The 12,884-nt window shown below is 40.8% G+C and overlaps 1 protein-coding gene across 2 annotated transcripts in view; it reads left to right on the top strand.

Moving 5' to 3' along the window:
- Positions 1-6,711, top strand: part of LOC130267384 (calcium/calmodulin-dependent protein kinase type IV-like) — a 79,087-nt gene extending 72,376 nt beyond the window's left edge. For both annotated transcript variants that reach the window (XM_056517074.1, XM_056517064.1), the window contains one exon: positions 5,020-6,711. In XM_056517074.1, the coding sequence (XP_056373049.1) occupies positions 5,020-5,079 (60 nt within the window). In that variant the 3' untranslated portion in view covers positions 5,080-6,711. The remainder of the gene's footprint in view (positions 1-5,019) is intronic.
- Positions 6,712-12,884: the final 6,173 nt, after the last annotated feature.

Genomic DNA, 12,884 nt, shown 5'->3' with positions numbered 1-12,884 from the left:
ACCTGTCGTCCTGCAGGTTCAGCCAATGCCGCCTGTTGCATATTTGTAGCATTTGTCACAGGGAGTGAGTATCCCCCAAAAATTGGGCCAAAAGGCATGACTAGGTGGGGTTAACACGGATGTCCTAAGAGATTGCTTATATGGTCATTCTGTTCCCGATTTAGTCGAGTTCCTGTATGATGGCTTCACCTCAGGGTTCAAATCTACAGTCAGCCATCAGATCCCCTACTGTCATTTACGAGCTATTACAAAAAGAGGTCTCCAAAGCCAATGGAGAGTGATCGGGGTAGCATGCAGAAAATGTTCAAATAAATACGGACTAATCTATGATTTGTCAATTCCTTTGTCAATTCCGAGCATCAATTCCCCGATTCCTTCAGAGGAATTCACGTGGATAAGGCCATTCAGCAGGTCCTGCTTCTCGGCAGAGGCACGTGGCTTTCAAAAGCTGACATATCAGACGCCTTCAAGCTCCTGCCGATTCGTCCAGCCTTGTGGCAATGGCACGTCACTAAGTGGGACAATCAGTACTATTTTGCTACTCGTCTTACATTTGGGTCCAAAAGTAGCCCCTGGCTACTTTATAATTTTGCTACAGCTTTTGAGTGGGTTATGGTTAATGATTGTCAGTGCTCAAACGTGTTCCACTATTTAGATTACTTTTTGCTGCTGGAACATCCAGATAGTCAGCCTGCGGACTTAGACCCCCTGTACATGTTTCATTGCTTCAATGCCCCAGTGGCAGATAATAAAAGGTGGAAGGTCCTGTCACTTCTATCACATTTCTGGGGATAAAATTGGACAATGATGACATGGTGGCAAGGCTGCCTCAAGACAAATTGGATCATATCCGATCAGTCATTCATTGCATGGTATGGTCTCAGATGACCAATATGCAACAACAGCACAGTCTCCTGGGCATGCTATATTTTGCCATGGAGGATAGTTCCTCAGGGCAGGGCATTTGTTTTGAGACTCTTGGCACGGTTACCAACCGCCCGGGAAGCCGAATCTCCGGTAAGGTTGGATCAAGCGGCCAAAGCAGCTGCGTCAAGCGGTTATGCAGCGATATTTAAGCCCCACTGGTTGGCTAAAACTTGGCCCGTGGAGGGGTTTGCTTTCCCCAAATTCACCAGCACCTCAGCCTTGTTCGAGATAGTACCCATAGTGGCAGCAGCGTGTACTTGGGGTCACTTGTGGGAAGGTCAAACCGTAGTCTTCCATACAGATAACATGGCAACCTGCGACAGTCAGCAACGGAAGATCTAAATCATTATTTATTATGTCTGTCTTGCACAGACTCCCACATATTACTTTGTTACATAAGTTCCATATTGAGTGTGCACACATTGAAGGGAAAAAGAACTGTGCTGCTGACACTCTGTCTCATTTGAACTTTCAGGTATTTCATCAACTTATGCCACAAGCGGACATTTGGGCTACCCCAGCTCCTCAATATCAATTCCCTGATGCTTGACTGAGCACTCATTTTTCTGGCACAGTTAACTTAATTAATGCTTCGTTAGCTAAGAATACAGCCAGATCCTACAAGGTGGCTTGGGACACTTTCCTTAAGTTTCAACAATCATATCAATCGTCCTGCCAACATGATTACATACATCCTAGCCTTCGTATAATTTTGCCACTCATCACTTAAACTCGCTCATAGCACCATCCAGTTATACCTGGCAGGCATACAACATCATCCCTCTCTCAGTCACCCAGGCATTCCATCCTGGTTTAAAGATCATCTGGTCAAAGCAGCCCTTAAGGGTGTTCTGAAATCAGAGGCCCCTAAATGTCCCAGTAGACTCCCAGCGTCAGCTTTCAGCAGTTCAGTCTACTGCTGGATAAAACTTTTTGGGGTATCTGCTAGCCTGGTCCTTAAAGCGGCCATTTACATGGGTTATTATGGCATCCTCAGGCCAGGCGAATTCACCAAAACGTCTTACAGGTCCCAGGTTTTGTTAATCAAACATCTAATTTCCCAAAGCTCTGGTTTCAAGCTGTTGCTAGGTCACACCAAAACACAACAAGTCAGACTTGTAGAAGCCACTTTCTCCCCTACTAACAATCTGTGGCCGTTTTCAGGAGTCTTATTTCTCAAAGCTAATTCACAAGATTCTCCGTTACTACCATTCCCGTAGCTCCATTGTCCTCAGGGGACTTCACATCACGTTTTTGCCATACTGTTTTCAATCAGTTTTTCTAAAGAAAACCGTATGGCAAAAAAACTGATGGAACAGTATGGGGTAAAAGTAAACCGTAGGCGTTTTTAAACAGTATACTGTTTTTAAAAGTGCATACAGTTCTGTCCGTTTTTATAGAAAAAAAAACGCAAACGTTTTTGAAAATGTTGTCCATTTTTAATGGGAGGGATCTTGGGTGGGGACTTTAGGATGCAAATGCGCATGTGCAAAGGAAAAAAACGTATGCGTTTTCCTGTATGGAACCGCATACATGTGAGTTTCCCATTGACGTCCATGTTAAAAAAAAAAAAAAAAAAACGTATGCGGTTGCAGTACGGTTTTTAAACCGGAGACAAAATTGTGGTCAACCACAGTTTGGACTCAGTTTTAAAAACTGTATTGCAACCGCATACATTTTTTTTAACATGGACTTCAATGGGAAACGCACATGTATACGGTTCCATACAGGAAAACGCATACGTTTTTTACTTTGCACATGCGCATTTGCATCCTAAAGTCCCCACCCAAGACCCCTCCCATTAAAAATTTACAACATTTTTCACAAAAATGTTTTTTTCTATAAAAACGGACGGAACTGTATGCACTTTTAAAAACAGTATACTGTTTAAAAACGCATTCAGTTTACTTTTTCCCATACTGTTCCATCAGTTTTTTTGCCATACGGTTTACTTTAGAAAAACGGATTGAAAACAGTATGGCAAAAACGTGATGTGAACCCAGCCTAATCAGGTTAGGACCATGGCTCATGGCATTGGTTTAGATCCAAGTTCTGTGTCGGGTCATTCATTTAGGATGGGGGCTGCATCATCGGCTTCTAGAAATGCTATTCCTTCTCACATCATTAAAAGATTGGGTCGGTGGAATTCACCGTGTTTTCAGACGTATATTCCTGACCCGCAAGTTGAAATGGCTAGAGCTTTCAATTAGCAGAGTTGTAGCATATGTATAATTTACAATAAAAAAATGTATTCCTAAACCACGTGTTTTGCTTCCTTCTTTATAGGATACCCTATACGGCAGTCCAGGCACACCCCAGGCATGGTTATTTGTTAGTTACACGTCGGTACGAATTACCTGACCACAATTATTTGTAAAGTTTTCAGATCCTTTAGCTTTTTATATATTTTTTTTTTATATATTATTTATTTATTTTTTACACATTTTGGTATTATGTGGCCCTAGAATGAGAATTCGAAAATAGAACTTTATAAATGAATGCAAATGTATTAAAGATGAAAAACTAAAATACTGCACTGACACATGCATTCAGACTAGTTTAAAGCTGTAGCACCTTTGGCAGCTATCACCCCCCCCCCCCAAGTTTTATACACATGGATTGGGGGAAGTTTCTGCAATTTGCTCTGTAGATCCTCTTAAGCTCTAATCAGGTTGGATGGAGACTGTTGGTGGACAGCAATTTTCCACTCTGTATCAGGTTTAACTAAGAATATCTCTGTACTTTGCTCCATTCATTTCCCTTAACTCTAACCAGTCTCCCGATCCCAGCAGCTGAAAAACATCCCCACAGCATGATGCGGCCACCCTTTTTCACTGTAATTATGGCATTAGGCATGTGATAAGCAGTGTCTTGTACCCTCCAAACATGACTCTTAGAATTGAGGCCAAAAACTTCAATCTTGGTTTCTCAGGTCTTTAGAAGCTTTTCTGAAAACTCCAGGTAGGCATTCATGTGTCTTTTATGCTAAGTACACACTTCCGAGTACTGCCAGCGTAAACTCAGTCGGCACTAGGACCCCGCGGATATTGCCATCCACAGACAGCAATGTTTGAGTAATGGATCCCTCCTAAAGAATGGACAACAATGGGATTTTTCTGCACCTGAATTTCTCACAGATATTAAGCAAAAATCTGGTCAGAAATTCTGTAGTGTGAACCTAGCCAAACGGAAGAGTTTCCTTTCTGGCCGCTCTGGCATAAAGACCAGATTGACGGAGTATTGCAGTGATCGTCGACCTTCTGGAAGTTTCTTCCATCAGCACACTGGATCTTTAGAGCTCAGCAAGAATGACCATTGGATTCTAGGTCAGGCCTCCAAGCAAGGCCCTGTCCCCCGATTTCCTAGAGCTCGCTGCACCACCAAACTAGATAGAGTCCAGGTTGTTAAAAACTTAAGCCACTGTGCTCCTAGAAACTTTCAGTACAGCAAATGTTTAATAAAATTCTGTACCCTTCTGCAGATCTGTGCCTTCAGACAATCCTGTGAGCTCTACAGGCAGGGCCGTTCTTCCCATCTTACAGCTTAGTTTTGCTCTGAACAACATTGTCAGCTGTGAGACAAAATAATCTTATATAGACAAGGGTGACTTTTCAAATCATGTCTAATTAACTAAATTCTGAACAATTCTGTTTTCACATTATTATTGAAAACTAATTGAAAAATAATAATTATTATTATTGAGTACTGAGTGCAGAATGATTGGGAGAAACTTGCATTTTTTTCACACTTTTTCTTGAGTCCTTGTACCAAAACTTAAAATAAATGTAAGGGTCTTAAAAAGGGTATTACGGTGGAAATTATTTTTTTTTTTTTATATCAACTGGCTCTTAAAAGTTAAGATTAAGTAATCTACAAATCAGTTTAAGTATTTATCAGCTGCTGTATACTACAGAGGAAGTTGGGTAGTTCTTTTCTCTCTGACCACAATGCTCTGTCCATGCACACCTCTGTCCATGTCAGGAACTGTCCTGAGCTAGAAGAGGTTTGCTATGGGGATTGTATATGGATTGTATACAGTCTTAAGTTAATGGTCTAAAAGGACATAATTGTTTTGTGTTTATTTTCCATTAGGCAGCAGTGAAAGCTGTGGTAGCATCAAGCCGTTTGGGAAGTAATCATAAATCACCCTAAACACCAATGACATGAAAATTACAGAAGAAGAACATTTTTTTTATATTTAAGATGCTATGGATGAAATCTGTAATTTACCTGAAGACCAGCCAACCATATCACAAGGGCCATCACAAGGCAAGAGCAAACACTGAATGGAAATGAAACCTTTAAGAAACAGGCAGATAGATGACTGTGCTAATAAATGAACGCCAAGCTTAAAGGGGTGGAAAACTTTTTTTTTTTTTTTTTTTTTTTTTTATCAACTGGTGCCAGAAAGTTAAAGAGATTTGTAAATTACTTCCATTAATTACAGGAAGGATTAATAATTTTTATTTGCTGCTGAATACTACAGAGGAAATTATTTTCTTTTTGGAACACCGTGCTCTCTGCTGACATCATGACCACCCGTGAGATCAATAAGCATCAACATTATTATACCAGTGCCAGCATCTGTTTTTCTTTCGCCCATCATGACCACAGTGCTCTTTGCTGACATCTCTGACCATTTTAGGAACTGTCCAGAGTAGGAGCAAATCCCCATAGAAAACTGCTCTGGACAGTTTCTAAAATGGACAAAGATGTCAGCAAAGAGCACTGTGCTCGTGATGTCAGCAGAGAGCACGGTGTTCCAGCAAAGAAAAGAATGTAGTATTCAGCAGTGAATAAGTACTGGAAGGATTAATATTTTTTTAATAGAAGTAATTTACACATCTGTTAACTTTCTGGCACCAGTTGATTTAAAAAAAAATTATTTTAATTATTTTATACTATAGATAAAGTATACACATAGCTTTGAACGTGGCCATCACTTATCAAGGTTTTATGTTTTGCTTTTTTAAGTCAATCTTGAAGCGAGAAAGGCTCCTTCTACCCAAATTATAGTTAATCACTAGGGGTGCCAAGTCTGATGGACTAAAGATGGCTTGTGGCCTCTTCTGACCTGTCCTAGTAAACATAATGCTTATTAGAACTTAATGACTAAATAGTCATCTGGGTGTTACCAGTTGGGGGCATGTCCCTACACTGTCCAAAACAATTCAATCTAAACTAACAGTATAGAGACATGCCCACAACTGGTAACACCCAATTGACAATTTAGTCTTATTAAAAAGAATAACAGAAAAACAGCACAATACAGCTATAAGCAAACAGAATTTCTTTTAAAGGGAAATGCATGTTTATTAGACCAGATTTTGCTACTTTTTTTGTCATATATATATTTTTAATATATATCTTTTGCTTAGCACTGTACGTATCAATGTTTGCATATAATTTTACTATTTCCTTTTCTGGAATGTGAATATGATAGACAGCCAATCTTTGATATACTATTTCTGGTCACATTTAAAACAGCATTACACTTGCTCGTATTCCCTTTAGGACATATCAATTCCCTGCTCTAAGCTACAGTGTAGGATTGGCTTCCGTTGAAGACTCAAGTATCACTCCTGGAGTGCCATGTGACTAATAGCTAGACAGTTTGTATGGCCCTTTACTGGCATCACTTATTTCCCACACCTTCCCTATTACACAAGGATACGTGTGGCGAAAAGACGACAGGCATTTGCTCAAGCGTTTGGCTTATTGCTGGCTCTATTAGGGTGCATTCACACCCCATTTAGCCAATATGGTCACTGGAACTGATGGGAGAATGTCAAAACTGGTCACTACTGTATCCCCGCTGCACCCGGCCTACATCTCATTCATTCGAATGAGCCAACTGAAGTCAGATGGTGACTCCGGTCGGCTCATTTTTGTACCGTATCCGGCTACAAAACTGGATATGCTGCAAAAATGGTGAATTATACTCACCAATAATTCCTTTTCTGGAAGTCTCCACGACAGCACCCATGAGATTATCTCCTCCTCCTGATTGGGACAGGAAAAAACAGAGGTTAAATTCCCCACCCCTTTCTGTGCACACCAGTGTATTTAGAAAAAGAGCACCAAAGGAAAGGAAAAAAAGTGCACCAAAAAACACTATAATAAAAAAACCAAAGGGCAGGATGTATGGGTGCTGTCGTGGAGGCTTCCAGAAAAGGAATTATCGGTGAGTATAATTCACCATTTCCCCCCACGTCTCCACCCATGAGAAATACCAAAGAATTTACTTAGGGAGGGACTACAGCACTGAGAACTTTACGTCCAAAGGCCATATCCTCAGAAGACAAAATGTGAACGCTATAATGTCTGGAAAAGGTATGAAAAAAGACAGGGGGTGTGCTATGCTCACACCCAGAGTCCGCAAGGCCCCTTGGACCTTAATTTCTTCATGCAGGAGTGTAAGAAACCCCCCTGCACCCCTCAGCTCCTTCCCTGACAGGGACAGGAACACACTGGTGTGGACAGGAAGGGTTGGGGAATTTAACCTCTCAGTGTTTTTTCCTGTCCCAATCAGGAGGAGGAGATAATCTCATGGGTGCTGTCGTGGAGACGTGGGGGGAAATGAGCAGTCTGGAGTCACTATCTGACTCCAGTTGGCTCATTCAAATGAATGAGATGCAGGCCGGGTGCAGCGGGGATACAGTAGCGGACAGTTTTGACATTCTCACGTCAGATCCATTGACCAAAATAACTAAACGTTGTGTGAATGCAACCTAACAAGCACCCTAACACAGGCGATATCAAACTGTTTGGCTCATATTCACTCTATGTAATAGGACCGTATCCGAAGTTAGAAGAAGAAGGAGCTGGATAAGTACCTTGTAGTTTTTAAACATTCTGCCCTTGCTGAAAAGGAAATACCATCTCCATCTGTCAGACATAAAAACTTTTTATATGTTGTACAAAACAATAGTTTTCAGAGATGGCTGATTGACGAGGCTGCAGGAGAAACACAGCATACAGCAGCACTGCTGTAAGAGTTTTACCTAACGTGCCTCCAGCTGTTGCAAAACTCCAAGAATCCCTGGACAGTCAAAGGATCTCTAGGCATGCTGGGAGTTGTAGTTTTTCAAAAGCTGTAGGCACACAGCTGAAGGCAACACTGTTGCAAAAAAAAAAAAAAAAAAAAGTTATCCAAAACACTACCTCAAATTAATCCAAAACTACAAGTCCCAGCATTACAGGACTGCCTAAGGATGATACACATGAATGACATTGGAGGATGTAAGTTACACACTCACTATATTGTGTATAATATATATATTATATATATATACATACATATACATACACATACATACACACACGCATACAGTGGTCCCTCAACATATGATATTAATTGGTTCCAGGAGAACCATTGTTGAAACCATCATATGTCGAGTACGTATGTCTATGTAAAAATGGTAACTGGTTCTGGGGCCTCGGAACCATTGTATGTTGAATACATCTCTCTATGGGAAACTGCCAATTGGTTCTGGGATGACCATTGTATGTGGAGTGTATGGGGAGTGTTTAACAAACCAGGGTGCCTCCAGCTGTTGCACAACTACAACTCCCAGCATGCATGTACAGCCATTTACTGTCTGGGCATGCTGGGAGTTATAGTTTTGCAACAGCTGGAGGCACACTGATAGGGAAACATTGATGTATGGGGTGTATTGTGTGTGTATATGTATTGTATGTGATGTGTGACATCGCATACAGTACTGTACAGTTCTTTAAATACCTTCAGGGGGGACAGAATGTCCTCCATTACGATCCTGCCGACTACAGCTCTATAGGAAAGGGAGCAGCTCATTGGATGTCTGCAGCAAGATGCTGCAGGCTATTGGCTATGGCTGCACTGGGGGGGGGGGGGGGGCTTACACGGAGCTCACAGTGGAAGCCTGTATGAGTTAGCAGGACAGCATGTGAGTAACAGGAGGCAGAACGGGACACACGGGGCACATTAAACAACTGTCAGTTGCTGAAGTTGTCAGTGCTGTCAGATAGCCGTTTGTATGATGGCCCCGACACACAGCAGCATCATATGTCGAGGCTGCCTTCAACATACGATGGGCTCTGAGAAGCCATCATATGTTGAAATGATCATATGTCGGGCCATCATAAGTCGGGGGATCACTGTACATACACACACACTATAACTCCAGAGAGGAAAGGGTTACAGAGCAGGGCTACCAGGCTCACCAGAGCATTTAGTCAGCAAAATGTGGGAGAGGAGAAGTCATCACAGTGAAGGCAAGAAGGACACTCCCCCCCCCCCCCTCCCTTTGGATAGATGGAAAAGACATGGGTGATAGAGACATAAAAATGACATGTACATGATCAGGATGAGGTACTGAGTGACATAACAGTTAGGGATCGACCGATTATCGTTATGGCCGATATTATCGGCCGATGATCACGATTTTGGGCATCGGTAATTACCTTGTCGATAAGCCGATAATGCTAAAAGGGCTAAGGCATAACTTATCCTCCCCATTTGTGTACCTGGTTGCACTGAATTATAAGACTCAGCTAAGCTATAAGGAATGTCTGTCAAAAATATTTTAATCATTTTCAAATACAACCAGAGTTTCTATGGTGCAGTGGAACAGAACTAAATAAAGGTACACCTCACTATGGTCCTTGCAGAGATCCAGGACCAAATGCTTAAAACCAGTGCAGGGTGTGGTGCATGAAAGCCAGTGAGACCACTGCCAATAACTTAGAGTTTCAGTTTGAGTGTCTCCAACATTCATTGTTAAAACCATGACAAATAAAATCTTAAACCATTTAACCTCGGGCTAGTATACCTATACTGAGCTACACATACCCATTTGTTTCTATATTTAACTTTCAATATAGTCATTTCGTGTTTGTACGCTGTTCAGGTGCATACACATTTCAGATTGCCGATACTGCGGGATAATTTCAAATTAGCCACCTGTAGTATCCACACCATACCCCATTGATTTTAGTGAACTGACCGTAGTCAGTGTGTTTGAACCGTATTGAAGAAAAGAAAAATATTCAGTAGACCAGTTTTCAAAATGGTTTTAAAAAAAAAAAAAAAAAAAAAAAAAAAAAGGACATGCCATTTCTGGATACTGGATTTGCAACGTGAGAGATCAATGCACCCTTAGTCAATGTATGGGAATAAAGATGCTAAAAGTTTAAAAACATGCACTAACCAATGGAAGGCTTGTGAAAAGGCATCCCAGGAAATAATTGACACACCTGGTTTAAAAGTGTACGTAGAAAACAAATTAATTAAAATCAGACTCACACCATGTGAATACCAATAAAGAATCAGGTATATAATTTCTAGATGTTGCCAGTTTTCCTATTTTTGTCTTTTCTTCTTTCTGTAGTGGTTGATCCACACGTTTCCTTACGTGTAGCTCTTTCCCTTTGCTTGCCACAAAGAATCTTTGCTGTTGAAATTTCGCTGCAGACCCCAACAGGGTCTGCAACAGATTTTCCACGGCAGAAAATCTGCAGCGGACAGCCCGCCCCTTTTAAACTCACAGCAGGTTTTCAACTTAGAATGCACCCTTAAAGGGGTATTTCAGAATTTTTTTTATTTGACTATGCTACAGGGGCTGTAAAGTTAGTGTAGTTCATAATATCGCCCCAATACTTTTTTTTTAAATATGTTTTTATTGTATAAAAGCAGGAATAAAACAAAAGGATGGTAAACATTGACAGTCAGAAAAGTGATGCATAGATATTAGAATCATCATAACAAATCTTACTCCATCCATAACTGTCAGTATACAAGTCCAGCTGCCTTAACTGTGGCATTTTTCTTTTAAAAGGGTACTCTCCTGGAAAACTTTTTTTAAAATAATTTAACTGATGCCAGAAAGTTAAACAGATTTGTAAATTCATTCAAGTTAACAATCGTAATCCTTCCAGTTCTTATCTGCTGTATGCTACAGAGGAAGCTTTTTTTTCTTTAAATTTACTTTGTCTGACCACAGTACTCCGACACCTCTGTCCATTTTAGGAATTGTCCAGAGTAGGAGCAAATCCCCATAGCAAACCTATCCTGCTCCAGACAGTTTCTGACAGAGGTGTCAGCAGAGAGCACTGTGGTTAGACAGAAAAGGAAAAAAAATTTTTTTTTTAAACTTCCAGTGGAGGATAGAGCAGCTAATACCGGAAGGATTAAGATTTTTTAATAGAAGTAATTTACAGATCTGTTTAACTTTCTGGCACCAGTTGATTTAAAAAAAAAAAGTTTTCAGGGGAGTACCCCTTTAAGGGGGTAGGGCAAGGTAATTGAGAGGGAGGGAAACAGGGTGTAGGGGGAAAAGAAGAGTATAAGCAGGGGTCAAGTCCTGGGTAAAAAGTGTGGGAACTCTTCCACTGAAGGGCAGGTCCTGCAGGACTCCTGCTAATGGGAACAGTGTTCTTGCTATAAGAAAAGTGCAGGAACTCAGTTCCCACGCGTTCCTGCAGGACTTGAGTCCTGAGTATAAGTAATCCTAATAAGGACCGAGGCGATGCAAACCAATACAACACCCATAACTGTCAAAACAAAAAAGGACAAAACAGTGCCATATCTCAAATCAGTCAAATCATTAGTATCAAAATATCATGGGCGTTTCCTATGGGTCATCGCTCCAGAGAACACAGTACTGAGCATAGGGTGTAGTTATCAATGCACAGAATATAAGTAATCAGGGAGCATATGAATATAGCGATAGATAGACAATACATATTAATACGATAAAGGATATAACCAATTTATTTATTTTTTTCCTCCTGCCCTTTTAAAATCCACAACACTTGTTTTTTCACCTACAGACTAATGTGAGGGCTTTTTTTTTACCCCACCAATTTTACTTCGTAAGGGTATGTTTAAACATACAGGATCTGCTGGATATTTTCTGAAGTTGATTTTGCTACCCATTGAAGTTAATGGGTAGCAAAATAAGCTGCTCAAAATATGCAGCAGATCCTGTATGTGTAAAAGGTACCCTAATAAGATCTTTCATTTTACCATAAAATGTACTACAAAACCAAAATTATTTGTGAGCAGATATTCATAAGCAAATTTTTTTTTTTTTTTTTGGGGGGGGTGGAGGGTTGGGGTTGATTCTTATGCAGTGCACATTATGGTAAAAATGACACATTAACTTTATTCTGTAGGTCAATGTGATACAAATGATACCCAATTTATAAAAAAAAATGTTTTAATAAAAATTGGTATGCATAAAATGGTCCTTTTCTGACCACTATAACTTTTGTATTTTTTTTGGTAGATCTGTAGTTTTTATCTGTATCATTTCTGTTTTGATGTGACTTTTTGATCGCTTTTTATTAAGGTATAACAGTCATCCTGTTCACCACACTAAACCCAATACACTGGGTTATAGTGTGGGTGAATAGAAGACCGATGAGGGGTCAATGAGTTAAATACCTACCTGTAGTCTGGAGCAGTTTCCCCCCGAAGATCCTCTTCTATACCCGCTGAATTGCGCACAGGAGGCAGGCCTGCTGAGTGACTGAATATTCATTGGCTCCGGTCACGAGCGCTTGCGCTTACTGGGTGCTCATGTGACCAGCGCCAATGAATATTCAGATTCACCCAGAGGGCCTGCCTTCTGTGCGCACTTCAGCAGTGATAGAAGAGTATCTTCAGAGGGCCACAGCTCTCGGCTATAGGTAGGTATTTAACTCACTGACCCATCATCAGTCTCTGTTCACCCACACCAGGGATTCCCAACCGGGGTTTCCCAGAACCTTGAGGTTCTGTTGAGAAATGCCGGGGGTTCCGCAGGCTCCAGCAGGCAATTTATTTATTTTTTAAATCTCCTGCTCCGGCCTCTGCGCCTGTGAATCATGGTGGTGAAGGAAGGAAGGAAGGAAGGGAAGCCTGCGTGCGGTATCATTAACATTTTATTTTAATAGTTCAGATATTTACGCACGCAGAAATACCAAATATGTAT

This window comes from Hyla sarda, chromosome 1, assembly GCF_029499605.1.
Source record: "Hyla sarda isolate aHylSar1 chromosome 1, aHylSar1.hap1, whole genome shotgun sequence".
Classification (NCBI taxonomy): domain Eukaryota; kingdom Metazoa; phylum Chordata; class Amphibia; order Anura; family Hylidae; genus Hyla; species Hyla sarda.
Note: the sequence above shows the minus strand (reverse complement) of the source record. Positions and strands in the feature narration are given on the sequence as shown.